At 36.3% G+C, this 21003-nt stretch overlaps 1 protein-coding gene across 1 annotated transcript; it reads left to right on the top strand.

Moving 5' to 3' along the window:
* Positions 1-4127, top strand: LOC124202923 (aldehyde dehydrogenase, mitochondrial-like). Its single transcript, XM_046599443.1, has 18 exons — positions 1-190; positions 282-386; positions 510-611; positions 687-813; positions 879-917; positions 981-1043; positions 1118-1134; positions 1220-1330; positions 1405-1518; positions 1584-1686; positions 1764-1829; positions 1886-2004; positions 2064-2228; positions 2296-2374; positions 2446-2524; positions 2589-2663; positions 2732-2859; positions 4060-4127. Exons 1-17 carry the CDS (start codon positions 158-160, stop codon positions 2802-2804), a joined length of 1470 nt encoding a protein of 489 aa, XP_046455399.1. The 5' UTR covers positions 1-157; the 3' UTR covers positions 2805-2859; positions 4060-4127.
* Positions 4128-21003: the final 16876 nt, after the last annotated feature.

The raw sequence follows: 21003 nt of genomic DNA, 5'->3' as shown, positions 1-21003 counted from the left end.
CTTAGCGTTGACACGCCTTAAAACTCTGCCGGGTAGAATATAGATTATATACACAGCTTCAGCTTGGCAACACGTCTCAGTCTCCATTCTCTCGCCAGACAGAATTGTAGCCTTCAACTTAAACTCATCGTCTTCTTGCATCCTCCACGTTTGGAAAATGACTGCTCAACCCGAAATTAAATTCACACAGGTAATAATCACTTGTCTGGTTTCACTTGAAAACAAACTTAATAACCTAATAAAATTTGTACTTTTATTTTGTTTTTCCATACCAACCCAAGTTGTTCATCGATGGCAAGTTTGTTGATTCGGTTAGTGGCAAGAAGTTTGCTGTTATCAATCCATCGACTGGCAAGAAGTTGTGCGACGTAGCTGAAGGCGATAAAGTATATACCGCTACTTTTTATTATCTCCACATTTTTGTTTGTGAAACAGTTTTGTTTGTATATTGGAGAAGATTTGTATTTGATTGTGAACTAAAAATATTTCACGTGATTACCACCACACAGGCTGACGTAGATATCGCCGTTGAGGCAGCTCGACGAGCATTCAAATTTGGTTCGACATGGCGTACTATGGATGCTTCGAATCGTGGCCGTCTCATCAACAAGGTCTTTGACATATTAGTTATTGCCTGAAAGTGACTTCAGTTCCAGTAATGCTTTCATTGAAATTGAACTATACAGCTAGCGGATCTCATTGAACGAGATGCCGATTATCTGGCTGCCCTGGAAACTCTTAATAATGGAAAACCATTGGCCGAAGCTCAATTTGATATGGTCTGTGCAGTCAACTGTCTTCGTTATTACGCCGGTAGTTTCAAAAATTTTAATACAGTAAATTATAATCTATTAATTTAATTTAAATTAAATGCAAAGGATGGAGCGATAAGATTCACGGGCAAACGATTCCTGCAGGTAATATTTCTTGACCATTTGTGGTCCACATTGATTAACTTATTTGCATTTCTGAATGCTAAGATGGCAGCATCTTCGTCGTGACGCGTAAGGAACCTGTTGGAGTCGTCGGCCAGATCATCCCATGTATGAAAGTTTATTTTATATTGCCATATACAATAACGGAATTAGTACATTAATTCTTTCGTTTTCCTAAATAGGGAACTACCCAGTGTTGGTAAATATATAACTATTTATGTTGTGCCACATAATTCATATTGTTAATTGTAAAAAAAAAAAAATCTTTCTTCGACATCCTAAAGATGTGTGCATGGAAGTTCGGACCGGCGTTAGCTGCTGGGTGCACAGTTGTCCTCAAACCCGCTGAGCAGACCCCATTAACTGCTCTCTATTTGGCTCACTTATCGATTGAGGTTGGTTTGAAACCTATAAATTAAGCTATATTTACGATTATTTAATAAGGCAAATTTACGCTCAACCGTCATAGGCCGGTTTTCCCACAGGTGTGATCAACGTTGTCAATGGTTTCGGTGAAACGGCCGGGGCGGCTTTAGCTAATCACCAACATATCCAAAAGATTGCTTTCACTGGTTCAACTCAGGTATAACAATACCTCGTGTGTATTCCTACCTCTAGAGTAGCCTATGTCTAACAAATGTATTCAAGGTGGGAAAAATAATCATGGAGACCGCAGCCAAATCCAACTTGAAGCGAGTCAGCTTAGAACTAGGAGGAAAAAGTCCTATCGTTGTTTTTCCCGATGTCGATTGTAAGAAATTTAAATGTTAAGACCTTTTTTTCAATTTTAATATAAAAGTCCTATTTCTCGATGCCTGCTGACTATAGTGGATGAAGCTGTCACCATTTGTTATAATGCAATTTTCGCCAATATGGGACAATGCTGTTGCGCAGGTTGGTCAAATTTTTAGGTTTATTTAAAATATCTTTAACGCACGCTATCAATGTAGGTTCGCGTACGTTTGTTCACGAGGACATTTATGCTGAATTTGTCAAGAAAGCTACCGCTATGGCCGCTGCACGCAAAGTTGGCAATCCTTTTGACGAGGGAGTAGAACAAGGACCTCAGGTTAATAAGCCAACTTTTCACTATTGTAATATCTATACGTGGAATTGTACCGTATGCAGGTTAGTGAAGAGCAATATAATAAAATTCTTGAGCTGCTCGATTCTGGCAAGAAAGAAGGAGCGTCGGTCACGTGCGGCGGTAATAAATGGGGAACCGAAGGGTTTTTCGTTGAACCCACTGTTTTTGCAGATGTGACAGATAACATGCGTATAGCAAGAGAGGAGGTACGTAAGCACGTTTTAATGTTTCGTAATATTGTACGTAATTATTCATAATTTTTTTTGAATTCAGATTTTCGGCCCCGTTCAGACTATTTTCAAATTTCGCACAATGGAGGAGTTAATCGAGCGCGCTAATGACACATGTTACGGTAATAATATTTGTATTTTTTTCCTGTTGATTAAGGCCTTTATGACAACATTTTTCGCGTTTTTTTTTCAGGTCTTGCTGCTGGTGTACTAACTAAGGATATCAATACGGCCCTTACATTCGCCCAGGCGGTTGAAGCTGGTTCTGTTTGGTAATCGATCTGCGATATATTTTTCGAGCTTCATATTTATGACATCACATTTTTTTGGAAACAGGGTTAATTGTTATGACGCCACCATGCCTCAGACACCATTTGGCGGTTTCAAAATGTCTGGCCAAGGCAGGGAATTGTACGTATTTGTTTTCGACGTTGACTTAACATGCAATTCATAAAATAAAATAAATTTATTATTTGTAGGGGTGAAGAGGGACTGCATCACTACTTGGAAGTCAAGACCATTACCATTGCTGTCCCCCAAAAGAACTCATAAAAGTTCAAATATTATGATGAGCTGTTACAATCCATCGTTAGTTAACTTTTGTAGAAATCAAATATATTTGAATGAAATTGTTCATGCTCTTATTACCTCATGCTTAAATCGACTAAAATAGGTTAAAAATAATCACATTGCATCAAGAAGAAAGAAAATATGTGGTAAACTGACCAATGTGTAAGTATCAACGGGATTCATTTATAATATTTCGGGTTTTGTTTTTTTCGCAATTCGCGACCAACATCGTAACCAGTCGCGAAAAACAACAGGGATATTGCCAAACTTCCCACAAGAAAATAGTAAACAGACCATCGGCGTGGGATGAGGACAAAGGAGTTTTTACTAGACATGCACTGTCGAGTATTAAGCAACGTCGAGCTCTGACGGATGTGTCACAAATGGTCAGTCAACGATTTATAGGTTCAACGTCACTCGCTTTATCGCATGGAGTTTCCCAGACTAAGCGAGACAGAGAAAAAAAAATCTCATACTAAGTGGAAATTTATCGCAGCGAGGCACTCTTGCTTCCCTTTAGTGGTGTTAGTGATGCGACGGTGTCGAAAACGGCGATAACCCTCTCTGGCTCGAATGACAAGTTTGACGAAAAAATAAGCGCTGCAGAGACGCAACGAGGGAAAAAACGATTGCTGATAACATTTTTAGGAATTGTAATGTAATCTATGGAATTGGGAATGAAAATGTAAATATGGCAAGCGTAATTTCTCGACAGTTGTTGCCAGTCATATTCTAATTTAATGTGGATACAGTGGTGGTTCAAGAGTACAATGCAACGCGGGTTACGCGGCGTCAACTTATAAGCTAACCAGACTTATCTGAATGATTGAACCATAATATGATATGTATTGAACCGGGACAAGAGTAATTTGGCCCTCCGTCACACAAATTTGCAATTTACTGAACCCTTTGAATGTTATTTGGGCATTGAGGAGCATTAGGGCAAAAAAGTGTAGAATCCCTACATTCCGAGTCCTCTATATAAAACTGTATAACCGCTGATGACTTTCTGGTTTTCTCGACATTTGATTCTGCTATCTTTCGCTTGTCACGGTGCATGTCCTATTGGGATGGTTCCAAGGACCAGTTTTATTCGAAGCCTCCAGGTATACACTTTAAAATCATAATATACTTTAGCTGAAATAATTAAATTTTATAATAGGTTAGTGGATTTAGAGGGATTTAGAGCCCATAATGGATTGCCCTGTCTTCAGTATGGACTGGTATGGAATTCGGGAACTAGTAGGACACATATATTTTCATGAGAGCGAGAGAGAATAAAGAGTAAAGTAGTCTTACTTATTATATTATTCCGTTTCTTTATTTCTTCCCTGAGAAACCCACATATGCATTGAAAGTCTCGAAAAACACAGTTTCCTTTTGTCCCTTGGAGCCATTGCGGTCAACTTTTTATCGTTTCTTTTCAAAATTAGAAAAAAAATTACTGGATTAAGTATTTTTTTTTGTTTACTTTCTGCGGAAGGAGAATACGTACAGTCCGTTTTAATTTAGTATGATTAACAAGTTGAGTCACCATTCATTGGAAATCGTGCAAAACTATTGAAATTTATAATTTTGGTACACCTTATTAGCTTTATTGCCTCGATTGATTGTATAATTTCCTTTTATTTCTATTCCAATGAAAAGAGAGAAACTGGAGGATAAATCTCATGAAGATGAACCGGCTGTAGGCCTATATCTATCTGGAAGTCCTTGTACCCGCTTATTTGACCCACATTAAAAGAGTAGACTCTTCTAAGTGATAAAAACGGCGGCAGTACTATCGTTCGTCCGTGTGTGAACGACGGGGAAAACGGAACACTTTCGTTTTCACCTAGCTTCTAGTTTTACGTTATCGACATGTTCCGGCAGAAATACTTGATCCACAACAGGCTGGATCTTAGTCCCTTGATGATACGCTGTGCTCTTTATATGATTATTCCTGGACATAGCCTACGTAAGTTACGGCCACTCAACGTACGTTCGCCCCTGCAAGTGTTGGGGAAGCTTCCACCCACCCACCCACCCAACATAGCCAGAAGGCATTCTGTGCCTATTACACAGCATTGCCACTTTTGAAAGTGGATAGCCAAGGAACGATTCGAATTCTTATCTTAGCAATTTTTACGAAGTAATGTGATAAAGTATATAAATAAAATAATAGTAATGTAGATAAAGTAAAGTAATAAGATTGGCAGCTTAGTTGGTGGAGCGGTAGATTCCTATAAGAGTGGTATTAGGTTCAAATCAGTGTAAGTCATTATCCATTTTTCAAAATTTTTCCTTGTTTTTTCTATATTTTTAAAGCGAAGTAGATGGAATGCCTAGATTCTGTAAAAAATGCGAGTTTTTTCACATTTTTAAAAACAAAATCTGAATTTGTTTTCTTTGGCAAGGACTTAGAAGGAAAAATTTTGAAAAATGGATAAAGATTTACACAGATTTGAACCTAATACTAATTCCAGACAGCCTGTCTGGTTTTATTCAGAATTTTTTTTTGGGGGAAGACATAACCAGTGGCTAAATAAGCCTATATTACCTCTTTTTCTTTCTTCCCACCTTTCGCTTTGTTCCTAGCCCCCCAAAATTAGGACCAAAAGTTAAATATAGTTTCCCGCAATGTGGGTAGGTGGCTTTCAAAATAAAATCGCTGTTCGGATTTTTTTGGACCATACTGTACAGTCACGCTTGTTAATTTCTTGAGCAGGCAAATTGCTCTATGTGTTTTTATTTCAAATTGACGGAAGGTATACTTATAATCCTACTATTCCCCCTTTTTGAATCCCTTTTCGCCTTTTCTAATCAGGAGGGTAAAAATTGAAAGGGTAGAATAAGGGAAGAGAAGAAGAGAAAGAAAAGGCAATTAAAAGCAATTGTATAGCTTTCTAATTATTGATTGGCAAAAAAAGTTCTGTTTGAACTTTCCGATTTCTCAAAAATAGCATTAGTACAGGAACTCAACGCCGCGACGACGAGGCGTGAGTTGTCTTGGTTACGAAAGTTTGTCTGATCGGTAAAGTTACTTCGTTTGTTTTAACTCACCATAAATTGATAATAATGATGATGATATGGTGTAATACAAATATCGTTGATTTCAATTCTCGTTTCTATTTCTTTACTAGTTGCACTAACTTAAAATACAACTTGAACACAAAACAAACGAAGTAACTTTGCCAATCAGACGATTTTTCGTAACGTTTTAATGTAGATTAGGTTTTTTTCTGAATATTCTCTTGTATAGGTCCTAGAGGGCGCTCTGTTGGCGCCTTTTCTGCGTTGGACTTTCAGGCATGTCGGACACTCGTTTTAATGTAGTTTTTTTCTGTATATTCTCTTGCTTATGCCCGGTAGAGGGTGCTTTTATGGTGCCATGCAGGCATGCGTTTTAATTAAGATTTAGATTTTTTTCGGAAAATATTCCCATGCATAGGTTCTTTTTCGTTCTTTTTTCATATAAATGGTTGTGCATTCAGAAATGTTGGCCATCTGTTTTTATGTTGATTTTGTAGAAAACATTTCTGATAAGGCTGATAAATAAGTTGATTCTGTTTGTTTTACAAATCATATCAATAGTGGTTGCTGATTGTAGTAGTGGTTGCTCGCAAGAAATCTTTTGAATTTTAACTTACTTGAATTTCGTCATCAAGGACTATGAAAAAAGAAGTAACGTGGCATTGTTCGACTATTTAAAAAAGTCTTATTTCTGTTTAACACAAGAATGAAGTAGCAAACTTGCAGAGTTTTGTTTTTCGGAACATACAAGGTTAACAAAACAAGGTTGAATGTTTTCAATTTTTCTAAATTTTGTAATGTGCTGGGAAACGTTTTTTCGTAGGCATTTTCGCTCATACATTTGTTTCTTGATTTCTGGATCTTCTTTGATTTCTTCTTTGTCGGTCGTCTCCTCCATATTTCTATTTTCCTGGAAACTGTTTTGGCTGCCGCCGACGTCTCCCATGAATTTATTGTAGAGGTAGAGGATTGTAATAAGAACTAAATGTGAATTGAAATCAATGTATCTTTTAAATTTATGAGATTTTTGATTAAATCTTACCTCTACAATGGATTCTTGCTCATCGACGAACAGGAATTCCCCTTCATAATTGCTGATTGGATTGACCCGTGTTATCCGGTTGATGACTGGTTCTTTGGATTTATGGCTTTGGAAAAACTTTAGTTTGTGGAACAGCGTATCGCCTTTGATGGTCATCGCTACCTGAAAATAATTGAGACAGTGGTAAAGATAAATGCAGGTTGTGTAAATGGTTTTAAACAAAACAACTTGCTTGTTTGGTCTCGTTTTTGATTACATAGTCTTGTTGGATGTTATCGTAGCCGGTTTCTGCGTCAGATCCAACGGTGTCGGGGCAATTCACTAGTTGTCCGATGATATCTAAGGAAAAGATGTACATGTTAAGTACGTTATTTTGTTATCTTAGTATCTAATGTTGTTTGGGTACTTACTTTAAAAAAAACGTTTGTTGGCTTCCGTCTTCCAAACGGTTGCTAGTCTGGTGTACTCCATATGTCAGGGATGTTTATCGTTGGACGGATATTTATAATCTTCTGTAATGTAAAAAAAAAACAATATTATGTGAGATATGTGTAAATAGATATTTAAAGTTTTCAATTACTTACTTTATCATCAAAGTTGAAATTGATCCACTATTGGTCGTTGTATTCCAAAATGATCTTGAAATCCATATTCGGTGGTTGGATTAGCTGAAAATCGTAGATGGCGTCAATCTGTGAAGAAGAAAAAAAATCGAATTTTGTGGTTTAAAATGAATTAAATAAATGGGTTTTTTACATAAAGATATTTTGCCCAATCGTTGGCCTATTTGGCATAGCAGACTCCTAAGATTTTCTTGGTTTCGTCTTTCAAAACCATCCTCAGACTGGTAGTTTTTTCCCAGTGAGGTTTTTGATAAGGGACGAAATGTATATCACACGTCCGATGAATGTTATTCCATAAATTACAACACAATTGAATAATTATAATTATATTGAATTCACCAACAAAAACAGTATTATCGACATGTAAGATGACACTTAATTTTCGCTGTAGGTTTAAATTTCATCCAGTTTCACCATCGGGATTTTGGTGTTCGTAAAGGTTGACGGGATGGGTCGTATGGATTTCGACATTTCAATACAGAAGACAGCAGCGATTTTTGGGGAAAGAAGTTGCTCTGTGCTTGACGCTTGTCCTGTGATAAAGAATGACCCAGTCACTAATTCCCAATTGTAGTTTCTGTATCGCTGCGGTGTTCGTTTGTGTTTGAGGAATCTAGGTGCCAGTGGGTCCTTTATGGTTTCTTCCCTAGAAAAAGGAAAACGTTTGTTTTCTTCCCAAACGATTAGTAAGTGGCATGAGGTCGTCGTGAGAAGCGATGGTTCTGAAAAGCGGTTTGGAATCTGGACCGTTGTTCATAAGAGTCAAATGTTGTTTTCCTTTTTGTTATTTTCTGGGAAGGGTCAAGGTCAGTGATTGATCGGTAATAGCGGTATTTCTATTTATTTTTCTTCTTCGTAAAATGCGAAAAGCGAAAACGTTTATTTTATGTCTAAACGATGATTAATACATTACATTGGGCCGTCGTAAGAAGCGATGGTTCTGAAAAGCGGTTTGAAATCTGGGCTGTTGTGTATGAGTCATAAAGTGTATTCCTTGTTTTTTTTTCTGGGAAGGGCTAAGGTCTTGGATTGACTGGTAAAAGAGTAATTTTATATTTTGTTTTCATCTGTAAAATGTGCGTCTTGATTTCTCGTGAAATGACGTTAATGGCGTGTGACTTGGTATTTCTTTTGAAGTGAAAGAGAACGTTGATTTTTATAATTTTTGTAATGGTATATAAAAATGTCACTATTGTTCCACTTACGCAGAAATCTAGAGATAATGGAGCGCTCCGGTCATTTGATGGAGCCGGGGGATTCTTTTAGCAAATTACAGAGAGTCGACTTAATTTTTAACAACGTTCGCCCAGGAACGAAAAGGTAAGTTTTGAAAATGTCTTTTCTATTGTCTTTTAAGTGTTTGGTTTATCATTTTTTTTCAGCTTGCGCATGCGCGTTTAACCTTAAAGTGGTTTTTTAATAATGAATACGGCGTCCTTTTCCTTAACACATCTTGGGTGGACAGATCAGGAGTAGAATTTAGAGGACATATGGAGGACGAGGCGGCCCACCACTTTCACCAGTTATTGGAGGTAAATAAATTTTATCATTCATGTTTGTTTCAGATTTAATGTTTTTAACAAGCTCAACCAGATTTACAGTTTGACTGATGTTAGCGTGTATTATGTTTTGTACGACGAAAGTCGTATTTTGACTCTTCGGAATGTCACTTTTGACGGAGACAGCCAGGTATGTGTTCTTTTTTTTCTATATTGTTTGCATTTTTTGTATATATTTTTTTAGATTACGGCAGTTGAGAACAGCGGACATGTGGTCCTTTCCTTCTTGGCGCTATGATTATACCACGGTTCCTTTGGCAGTAGAGGTTATGGAAGATATCCCGCGATTAGCCATAGGTATTTTTGTTTCTATTATGTTTGTTTGTTTTTTAAATAAAATGTTTTATTTTCTTATTATTTTGGGTTATAGAGAAAGAATCTATGAAATTGATCACGCACGAGACCAAGATTTTATTAGTTTTTCGAGAATTCATTTTTTTTTATTATTTTTTTTATTATGTTGTTCCTTTTTAGGTTTTGTTGGTAGATCGAATACGCGATTGACCAAATTGGTATCGCTGAAATTTTGCAGTAATGCCAGACGGTTGTCAGTTTGAAAGGAGTTCGTGTTACAGGAAGCTGATCTCTTGGGTTACAGTTGTTGTTCTGACACAATTTTAACGGTAATTAAACGCTTTTTTTTCTTGTTTGCCGTGTTCATTATTAATTTTTCTTTTTGTAATTTCTGTAAGATTGGTGAAAACTGCCCCAAGATTGTGTTGCGCGATGTGACGGAAGAGTTGATCCGAATGAAAAACCAGTGTTATGATGACGCACTCACTGAATATGTGTGAACAAGCGTGAATTTCATGGTTTTTTTTGTTGCGTGTATTTTTATCTATTTTTGAAATCCCCATGCATAGGTCTGACAGAGGGCGTTTTTTTTAAATTAATGGTTGCGCATTCAGACAAGTTGTCCAGCTGGTAAAATATTGATTCTGAAGAATACATTTCTTATAAGGCTAAGAAATATGTTGGTTTTACAAAACAGATCAAGATAGTTGCTGATCGTATTAGTAATCGTGTATCGTGATGATCAAATTAACGGGTAACTCTCACATTTGTTATTACTTATTTTGTAGATTTAGTTTTCTTGTTTGATTTAATCGAGATTAAATAGATAGTGTTCTTGTTTGTATCCATCGTTTTCGTATTTTGCAGTGTTTTTTTTTTAATTCGGATCAAACGTGAAAATAGCATAAGACATTCTTTGCAGTTGATCTTAAGTTAATGTTTTGCTTCCTCAAAATATCCTAGTCTGTGTTTGTTTTTAATTTAAATAAAAAAACAAATAAATAAATTAATTTTTAAAAAGCAACTTTCCCTATTGTTCGCAAGAAATCGTTTGAAAGTGATTTGGGTTTTCGTGTTTTTGGTAAAAAAGGACTATGAAAAAAGAAGTAGGCCTAAAGGGACATTTTTCGACTATAAAAAAAATTGTTTTATTCTGTGTAACCCACTAATAAATTAACGAACTTCAAGAATTTTGTTATTACGAATCATACAAAGTTAAAAAAGGGGGGATATTTGAAATTCTTCTAAATTTGAGAATGGGCTGGGAAACGTTTTTTGTAGGAATTTTCACTCGCAAATTTATTTCTTGTTTACTGGTTCTTCTTTGATTTCTTCTTTGTCGGTCACCTCCTCAATTTTTCTTTTTCCCTACAAACTGTTTTATTTGTTAAGAAATGATCTTTAATTGTAATTTTCGTTTTGATTTTATTCCTGCGGTGAATCAAGAGCATTTTCTTAAACGTTCCTGTTCTGTCCAAAAATGGGTAAGTCTTATTTGTTTTATTGTTTTTTTTTGGGGGGGGGGGTCAACTGGAGTTTTTTACATGTGAAGTACTTTGTCACCACCAAAAAGCCTTGAATCGTCTGAAATGAAAAATAGACGCAACGTTTAGTGAGTTACGTCGGAAGCTGTGAAAGGAGCTAGAAAGTTTAAACAAAACTGATCTTCAAGAAGACGGTGCACAAATACGAGATTATCACAGCGACAATTAAAACAATTCCAAGTGTGATGTACAGCTTAGTTTTTTTCGTTTGTTGAATGGATGCTATTTTGCGATGATGAATGTGGTTGCGAATCTTGCGGACGATTTGGTAAACTGGATTGTGTAATTGAAGAAACTAAAACTTTTTCTACTACTTTGTGGAAAACGCTGTTTTGAATACGACGACCGTAACCATCACAAAGATAACTCGAATCATTTCCGGTTAATAGAAAGAGTAAATGTTGATGATCAACTTATTTCGAAGTGTTAGAGAAAACTGAAGAAACTGGAATGATTTAGGTGAGTGTTACCCCTCCCCCAATATCTAAATGTTTCCGAGAATTCCGATCACCGTCGGACAATTTTATTTGTTTTAAGAAATTTGAAGAAAAAAGTTAATGTGCTTGAAATATTTCCGTCTATTTCGGCTAGTGGCACTGGATCTTCTATGAATGGTCGATAGACTTGATATTTATTTCAGAAAATAGCATAACTGTTTTTCTCGTTTTTTATTGTAAAAGAATACAAAAAAGAAGTAAAGAAACATTTTCAGATTAAATTTAAAAATTTTTAAAGAATGACCAAGTTCTTCATCATCACTCATTCGATGATCTTGCTGCATCCAGACGTTTAATGGTTTGCAATTAGATTTTCCGTAAGCGTGTCATTTCTCGTTGGAAATAACTTCTCATGGTGTATTTGGTGTGGTTCTCTTCAATTTTTTTCCATCAGAAATATACCTTTATCGTTCTTACTCTAGATAGTATGAGATATAACCATCCGGTATTTCCTAATTTGTCTTTTGGTGCTAGCGGTCCCAGTGTAATAGCATCTCTGGAGATGCCTTGCATTTTGTGCCCCGTTAAAACTAAGGAAAGGACGCAGGAGAATTGGAACACTTTGGTTTTCGATTGGAATGACGCATTGACATTGCATTGACTGTTTTCGCTGTTCGTATCACGAGAAAACACCCTTTTTGCAAATCGCAAAATAAGGAAACGTTGGTCTACGCTGTATTTTTATTTTTAAACAAGAGACACTCGACGTCTGACAAACACACGGAAGTAGCTTTTTTCACAGTCGGGAGCAATTCTAGAGTCATTGTTGCCGACGGTTTCAACACGATATCTTGGAGGAATGCCAAGGTTCCATTTGAAAATCCCTTCGTGACATCCGAGTAGTCTATCACAATATATGGTGCGTCGACTACACAGTAAAGGTTCCCTGGGTGACCCAGTTTTTTAGATCCTAATTTTTGAATGTTTTCCTTTGTTGATCTCATATTATGGTCATAGATTTCAATGGCTGAATTCGTGCTTTAATTAACAGGACCCCATGGGTGCGCCAATCACGAAAATCTCTAATCTCTGGCAGTATTTCCATCAACCTTCGACCGCAATAGCGGAGTGCCTTCTCACGCATGTCATTAAGGAAACGGCCGTCATTGTGAACTTGGGGGGACTTGGTATGGGTGTGGCGTCGTCGAGCATGTAGGGAAGACCGGGGTTGGACGGGACAAAAAAATTAAAAATTACTTTAGCTCTATATACCTTTACATTTATGTGATGTAAGGCATAAATAAATATACAGATTGAAATGCAATTCTTTTACCTTTCTTCCCTTATGTTTTAAATTTATTTTTATTTAGAATTAATGGTTTTATGGGACATTTTTATAATTGTCATTCGGAATCGTTTTCTTCAAATTTAACGGGGTTACATGGGGCGGATTAGAAAAATTAACTTTACGTGGGTTATATATGGGTAAAATGAAAAAAAAATTATATATTTACATTCCTCAATGAATTTCCATTGAAATAATAGAAAATATGATTATGTTTTATCAAGATTTGATTAAGTAATTAATCTGTAAACTTATGTTTAACTTTAACTGAATATTCCAATAGAAGGGGTTGGCGTCCTCTCACTAGGATAGTCAAAATTGTGTCCGATCCACCCTCATGAATCCACCCATCATCATCCACCATCATCATCGCGCGTTGTCCCAATCAACCCTCATGAAGTAGCTTTACATTTATATTTCCTACAACTAAAATAAAGCAGATAAAAACTTAGTTTTTTTACAGTAGATAGTTCAATAAAAGGGCATTCGAATGCTTTATTTAGTTTTTAAGTTAGCTGTTCGTAACTTACAGTTTTTATTCATTTAAGAAAAAGTCAAAATTTTTTACTTTTTTCAAAAACTACAATAAAAATACAATAACACCGAAACTATATATAGGTTGTTAAATAAATTTTAATAAAGACGTGTGTCACACTACCCTTTATTGTTTGCGTAATTTTTTTTTTTAATGTATGGAACATACATAAAAGGGCGATGCCCCAACCAAACCCTGTCCCATCCAACCCCGTTCTCCGCTAACGGCTTGAGACTAAATCTACATTTTCCTGCGTTGGCTTATTGATTATAAAATTTTCTAACGCAGCAGCCCATTCAGCGTCTTGTTGACGATGATTGTGTTGCAGTTTGACGACGTCTGTGAGACGTTTTCTAGAGTTTTCGCCCGTTGGAGGATCTTATGCTGTTTTTGTCAGCATTCGGAATGTGATGACTGTAATATGGCCCACTGCTTGTGGAAGGAAGTTGGAAAAAATCATTACAAAATATTTTGTGCACCCCACCGAAGAGCTTGTTTGGCTCACCCTTGAGTCGACGCAACCTATCGTCTAACACACTCAGCATCTGAGGCGTCACCATGCTAAACTAGTCTATTATGAGAATTCCCACCTCAGATCAAGGGCTGATTTTATCCGAATTCGGACGTTGAGGGTCCATTCTAACTTCGATGCCCAATGCTGCGTGCATCCTTCGATGAGCATAGCCGCTACTTTAGGAGAAGCACATATAACGGTGGCGGCAACCAAATGCCAACGCTGCGTGAAATCCTTGAAGCATTTGATGATTCGGGATTTTCTCGTTCCACCCGATCCAGCCAAAAACATCCGCAGGTAACGATTAGTTAGAAGTAAACCATCTAAAAACGAGTCAAGTTTCTTGATTTCCGATGTTATACTTGAATTCTTTTCGCTATCCGCCAGTTGGTTGGTGAAATGAATGTGCTGTAACATCGCTGCGCCCATTAAGAGGAAGGCGTTGTGCTGTTCTTTGTTAAGCGACCATACCTGCGATTGGCCCTGCAGACTGGGGAAATTAGAGTCTTGGAGCTTTGGTTCGGTGTAATCGTAAAAAATGTCCTTGTGGAGATGGTCGTCCAGTTCATTTTTCAAATGCTCCAGACGAAGATCGACGTGGGTATCTAATAATGCATTTATTTTTACATTACGTAATTTAATTTTGGGCTAAATTGGATGAACAAAAATATATTTAAATTTACCCATCGGTTTGTCCAAATTAGTGTTCACGTTGGGTTTCTGTCCTCGATCGAGAAACTAAGGCTTGCTCGCCCAGGCAAGATGAATTTCTATTTACTTTTCGATGGCAATTGCTGCACGGCTAGGTGAGAGCGTAGTGAGAAGCATCGAAGTGAGTTGTTGTTGGAGGCCAGGTTCTAGTAGGTAGATCCATCGGGTTGCCTTTTAAAGATTCAAGTGCTTGAATGAAGGAATCGTCAGTTAGCACTTGAGCAGCCTCCACCTTGTTGTCGTCCGCTTCATTAAAGTCAATTACGCTGACTTCCTCTTCGTTCATATCAAGGGTTTCCTTTTCTTCTCGAACCATGTCTTCAATGTCAGGCTTACTTAATTCTAATGACTCGCTATCTGACGTCAAAAGGCGGAAACTTTCGTAGTCATTTTAAATACTTTCTATCGTTACTTTCGTCGATTCGTCGGCATGCAGTGTCTTTTTCTGGCGTTGGTAAGCGCCCCACCACGTTTTGCCAACAGCAACCAAATCCTTTTATTCTCGAAACGGAATAAACATAGTAAAACTCCTTTTCGTACTCTTCTCTTCGCTCTTGTCTTTCTTTTGGAAGAAGATCATTGCTGTCTTCGATGCTCTTGAGATCTGGGAGTCTTTTCGCTAAATATTTGGGCCAGCATGCGTCCATTCTTTCTCTGTGGCCTTCGGTATCGTGTTGTGGATGGTCAGTAAATATTTACGAATGATTCGTGCCGAATTTGATTCATCTTCGCTGTTAGAATCATAGTTTAAGTGTCACATTGCCTGTTTTTTCCTTCAATTTGCATGATTCTTGTTTTTTGGGTAGAAGACCACAAATTCATCTTTTCAATTTGTGGATTTTCTTTTCATCTGAAAACATAAATTGAATTAAATGAATTGAATAATCATGTATCGTAGCTTTGGCTTCTCCATACCGTGTGATGTTTGCGTAAATAGTTTCTTTTTCCAAGTACGCGATGGCTTGGGTGGAACCAATGGTGTCCTCATTCGTCGAAGCTCGAATAGCTGAAAGTAACTTCCCTAGACCCAGAGAACATTCTGATCTAAGAGGAGTGGCATTTTGGGTTTTTGATGAATTTTCCCCGTTTTGGTCTCCTCGTTCGTAGGTTTCTTTGTCTTCAATCTGTCGTAGCCGAGCTGGAGAGCTGCACGAACTTTTTTGGTGATGGTCAAGTTTTTTTTGACATATTTTACCAAACAGAATTTTCTGTTCGTACTCTCTTCCGCACGATCGCATGATTCCACTGCCGTTTCTGATAAAATGTCAAATTTTTCATTTGGAAAGGATTCACATTTTAAAACAAATTTTATATCTTCCTTGAATGAACGCCTCGATATTTGCAGCTAACTTTTTCGTTAATTTGTCAACGTGGAGATACTTTGTTTTGATTTTTTCCTCTGTTTCCTGCTATTATAAAAAAACGTTCCAGTAAATTGATATTTTCTTATAATGTTATGAAACAAACTTACAGGGTCCGTCTATATTAGGCCTATTGGATGGATGACATAATTACTGCTAGGTGTTGTTGATTATCGGATAACAAAGCACTATTCAACTGGTACTCTATTTTTCTATGTCCATATAACCAAATGAGCATGTGCGTGTGCAGAGTAAGGCGATATTGCTCCTCGACGATACGTAGTCAAGCTTGGGGAACCCCAAAAAGACTCCCGTGCTAGAATGGTTTTCCTTTCTTAGAACACTAGCCAATGATATCTTCAATAATAATATCAAGAACCTGTTGGAAATGTAACGCTGCTACCACAGGGTGATCGGACAGGATCTTAAAACGTTTTGTTTCCAATGGTATCGCATTGGCATGTGGAATGGCTTCTTCTGGATCAAGGCAAACCACCTAACTCTGTATGATTTAGCGTCATTTGGACTTATAGTTAGCAAAATGTGGGCTTTACCGTTTTTCGCATAAACTGCATACACTTGTTGTCTATTGCGCTGCGCTGCAGCTTGAGAATGTTGAATCGTTGGATTCGCTATTTTTTTATCCGTTAAAACTGAAGATGCAAGACCATTTACAATTTTGAGAGGACGCGGCGCACTTTGCCCTATTTTTTTCCTTTTAATGCACTCAATTTGATATTCAACTGATTTTCTCATGTCTTCCTTTGATACTTTGAATAAGCTACAGCTTGAGGCATAACGCTTCCGTCCTTGTCCACTATTCGCGAGGGTAATTTTGCCCTAACCATAGCTTTGTTGTAAGATGTGTTCGGTATATGTAATCTTACAGAGGCAAAACAAAATTAATTTTCTGAAATTTCCTCCTTCTAAGATTGGCGTAAAATGCAACGAGTCTTTTCTTGGAGATTGGAATTTTTCTGGTTTAACCAAATCCTCCTCGCCGAAAATGGGAATAAATCTGGATAACGAATTTTAAGATAATTGGGATCGGAATCTGAGACTAAATCTTCAGCCGCTCTTATGACGAACGTTTGTGACTTAGTTGATGGTTTTTTCGGCAATGCATCGAACATTTCTTCGTGTACGAATTCCCCGTTATCTTTTTCTCTAATTGTAACAGTACACGAAATCATGCTGATCTCCCCCGTAGTAGCTATTCTTTTCTTATTCTTTTTTGCTTCGGAATCCACTTCATTTACTTTTTCATGTTTGTCATTATCAAGAAAATAAACTTCTGGTGAAACGGTATTTTTTGGTACCCGAAATGACCCTTCGTCAAAACGCACTTTTTTCATAAACTCGTTATCGACATCGTTCCAAAACTGATAAAGTTGTTTCATTTTTACGGGTTTGATAATATAATCGGTTTTAGTTGCAGCTATTTTCCCCTTGTTCAAAGAAGAGCATCGTTTGTGAACGGAGACTCGAACTTTGACAAGGACTCGAACAGGACTTGGGTCTGGAATGATGGGAATTGTTTTAGTTACAAACGCCGTGTATAGCCTGTTTTAATATACGTAACCTTTCAACCAACTACCTAGCTTAGGGCCTGGACGTTGCACCGAAGTTTTATATTCTTCCGTACGATTGCACTGGTCTTTTAACTTAAAGAACCAAAAGACATTTTACGCAGATCAGGCGAAAGCTCCACAACCCAGTTTCTATTAGCAATAGAAAATTTTGGTAATTTTCCTCTTTTTAATCTCTACAAACGTCTTGGTCGCAACAATACATCTTGGGGATACATCGACAGTTTTCGGGAGAAGCACATCTTGTCAAATGGCGCAACACACAGTTTGGGGAAAGAAGAACATTTTTAAATTGTAACTGACCAGGAAACATTTCCGAAACATCATATTGCTTGATAAGTGATGGATGTAGTTTATCATTCGATTTCCCAATCCCATGGTGCTTTTAGCAGCGTGTACATTTTTTTTGGAAACTGACCAACTGACAACAATTTCGTTATTGAAATGTTTGTAAACTGATAGCATACTGCGCAAGTAACGACTTCTTCGTGATATTTCCTGAAAATATCACTAGTTATTTCAGACAACTTCTCGTCTGAATCTGGCATACCTTTTTCATCTAGTTCTAGCAGTTCTTTATCAGTATAAAAAATATCAGAATTGCTTTTTCTTTTCCCTAATGTACACATTCATTTTTTTTCTTTTGAAATTTGTTGAGACCTATGTAGCTAACTATCAATATCTCCTTTCCTGATTATTACTCCTTTCCTTCGATAAAATACTCATTCAATCCTCATTCTATTATCAGGCTTCCGATTGGTCATATGCCCTCCAAATCTAACAGTCTTCTCTGTTTTTTCTAAACCCATTTTCAATTTGACCACAACCTGAAATTCCGGTTTTTTCAATGCAGAAAACTATGCTTCAATTCACAACTGCTCCAATCAGCACCTATGTCTGTTAACGACACTTTTTGTTTTTCTATTTTTTTGTATCAATTGAAATAACACTAGAACTTGATTTATAGAATTTTTCTACAGTTCCGTATTCGATAATCTTGTCACTAGTCGATGACCATCCATCATTACCTTTTATAGAAAATTGACGCCTCATTTCACTATCACGATCAATTTCAAAAATAATATTCTTATACACAGATGTATCACAACTACAACTTCCTACAGATGTTAATTTACAAGCGGCTTAAATTTAGTATTACTTTATTCCCCATACCAACGAATTCCATTTTTTTATTCACTGCTCCTAACAAAAATTTTCTCACTGTGCTACCATTTTCACTAGATTTCCCTTTAACAATTTCGTTCGATACTTCTTCATCCAAAAAACTAATTTCGTTAAAAATGTCTTTGTTGGGTGGCATTTTCCAATATCAATTTAAAACACTGCGTTCGCAACCAATAGAACAAACAAACACTAAAATATATAAAAATAAAAACGATGGAAAACCTTTACTTCAGCAAATAGCACTGAATACTTTCAATCAAAAATAATAACTACGAGCGCCAACATTCCACAATTTTCCCAAAATCGTATTAGGATAGCATATTATTTCCCTCATTGAAAAACTTTAAAAATTTCAAAATAATCGAACCCTACTAAGACATGGACGTCCATGGTATATCCATGGGATGTAAATTTTGGGATCTGGTACATCCCATTTTACATACAATGGATGTACGGGGAATATCCTAATTACCTTCCCCTCGACGTACTGTGGGGTATATCCGAAGTACGTCCAAAATTGTCTGCAGTTGGGATGGTCATTCCAATTGAAATAAACAAATTAGGGATATTCCAGCTGTTATTCTTTCCATACTTTTCTCTCTGATTTCCCATTCTGAATTAATTTTACTTGGAAAGAAGCTTTGACTATTTCGAGAATCGAACCCGGACCGTCGGAGTGGAAGGCCAGTGCTGTACAGCTACGCCACAATAGTTATATAAAAACTAGCATAGTTTTATTAACGTAGTTTGTTACTTAATCGACTGTTTAGAAAGGGCATAGCATAACACACATTAGTAAGGTTTTATCTTAACGTACATATAAAAGTTCTTCTTCTACTTTTATGGGGTGATTTACGCCTTTACAGTTGGATTTTTATATAAGATATTAGGGGACCATTTTAAAATATATATTTATTTAAACTAATAACTGTCATACACATTAACAGTTGTAGCACATTTTTTTTTATTTACGTACAGAAGTCCGTAGCGTGTTTACTAATAAATAAACTTAGCAATAAGTAAATTATAATAATAAAAATAAGTTTATTTTTTCATTTATCATGTTTATTTAGAAAGTTAAGTTCTTAACGGATAAATAATGCTGCTTGTAAAAGAAGAAAAGTAAAAAAAATTATATTTAATCGAAGATACGTTAAGGTGCGTCTACACTAGCAGTTTTTACAGACATACAGACACCGAATTCGACCGTAACTTGTCTGTAAAAACGGCTAGTGTAGACGCAGCATTAGATAGATATTAATACACAAGCTTTCATCTTTTTTGGATGAGAACTGTACGTACACCAAACATACTTCCGGTACATTCAGTGAATGTACTTGATGGTATGTCCATTGTATATGTTTTTCATATACTGTTGGGATCAAAGAATTTCTTAATTTTTTATCCATTTATGTACATACTGGTAGCGTACCCTGAACATCCACATGGGATGAGGGACGCCAACATCCCGTTGTACATACCTGGGATATCGCTTGGATGGCGCGTCTTAGTAGGACGTAATCCAAGACTTATTACACTTAGAAATTTCCAAGAATACATATAAAAGTCGAAAGTTTCTAGGAAAAACTGTCATACAAAGACATATAAGAAAGTCCCTTAATATTCTCGTTGGCGAAATTTAAACCAAAGAAAATAAAAATAAATTAAGAAAATCGAACAAAAAAATTATCTTACTATTTATTAAAATTTACTTTACTTGAAATTTAAGAAAAAACACCCTTTATTCATGTGACAATATCAGAAACACGCCATTATTCTTCAAAACATTCATCATCATCATTAGCGTCATTTATTTTTTTTAACGAACAAAATCAATACAAAATCAATTACAGAATAATACATTCATAAAAAATCATAAATTTCTCGATATGCACTGTTCCTCATTTACCGATGAAAATATTTTACCTTTTAAAAAGTACAAAACGAAACAACTTGTCATTTTGATTTCTAAAACTGCCTCCCTCAGCAATACGCACAACATCAAAAATCATTTTTTGTACACAAATAAACCGTACCTCATCTACACCTATTACAAAACGAAAAACGACAGTTCGTCTTGATTAAGTAAGTATGATTCACCAAACAAATTATTGTTTCCAAACATCTTATTCGTATACTACACATGATTTTAATTATAAGGTTCTTCAAAATAAATAAAGTACTGCTTCTAATTCCTACATACTGCTTGGGGTACATATCTACTTACCCAATTCCTGCGCAACCTGTGAAACTTTTAAAAAATTCAGGGAAAATATTACTTAACAACAGGATCGATGCACAAATACTACGTTATCAACAATTTGAACTTCACTGAACTATTATCAAACACAACTGAACTTATCAACAACAGCAGTTTTTTTCATGTTAATTTCTTTAATACTCATGTATTTAAGGAAAGTGATGTATAGC

Source organism: Daphnia pulex, chromosome 9 (assembly GCF_021134715.1).
Source record: "Daphnia pulex isolate KAP4 chromosome 9, ASM2113471v1".
Taxonomy (NCBI): domain Eukaryota; kingdom Metazoa; phylum Arthropoda; class Branchiopoda; order Diplostraca; family Daphniidae; genus Daphnia; species Daphnia pulex.
The sequence above is the reverse complement of the archived record's forward strand: the minus strand, read 5'-3'. Positions and strand labels throughout refer to the sequence as shown.

Coding starts and splice junctions, on each gene's coding strand:
- LOC124202923 (XM_046599443.1), top strand. CDS start 158: ATGACTGCTCAACCCGAAATTAAATTCACACAG. Junction 191..281: donor CCGAAATTAAATTCACACAG/GTAATAATCACT, acceptor TACCAACCCAAG/TTGTTCATCGATGGCAAGTT. Junction 2,375..2,445: donor CGCTAATGACACATGTTACG/GTAATAATATTT, acceptor TTTTTTTTTCAG/GTCTTGCTGCTGGTGTACTA.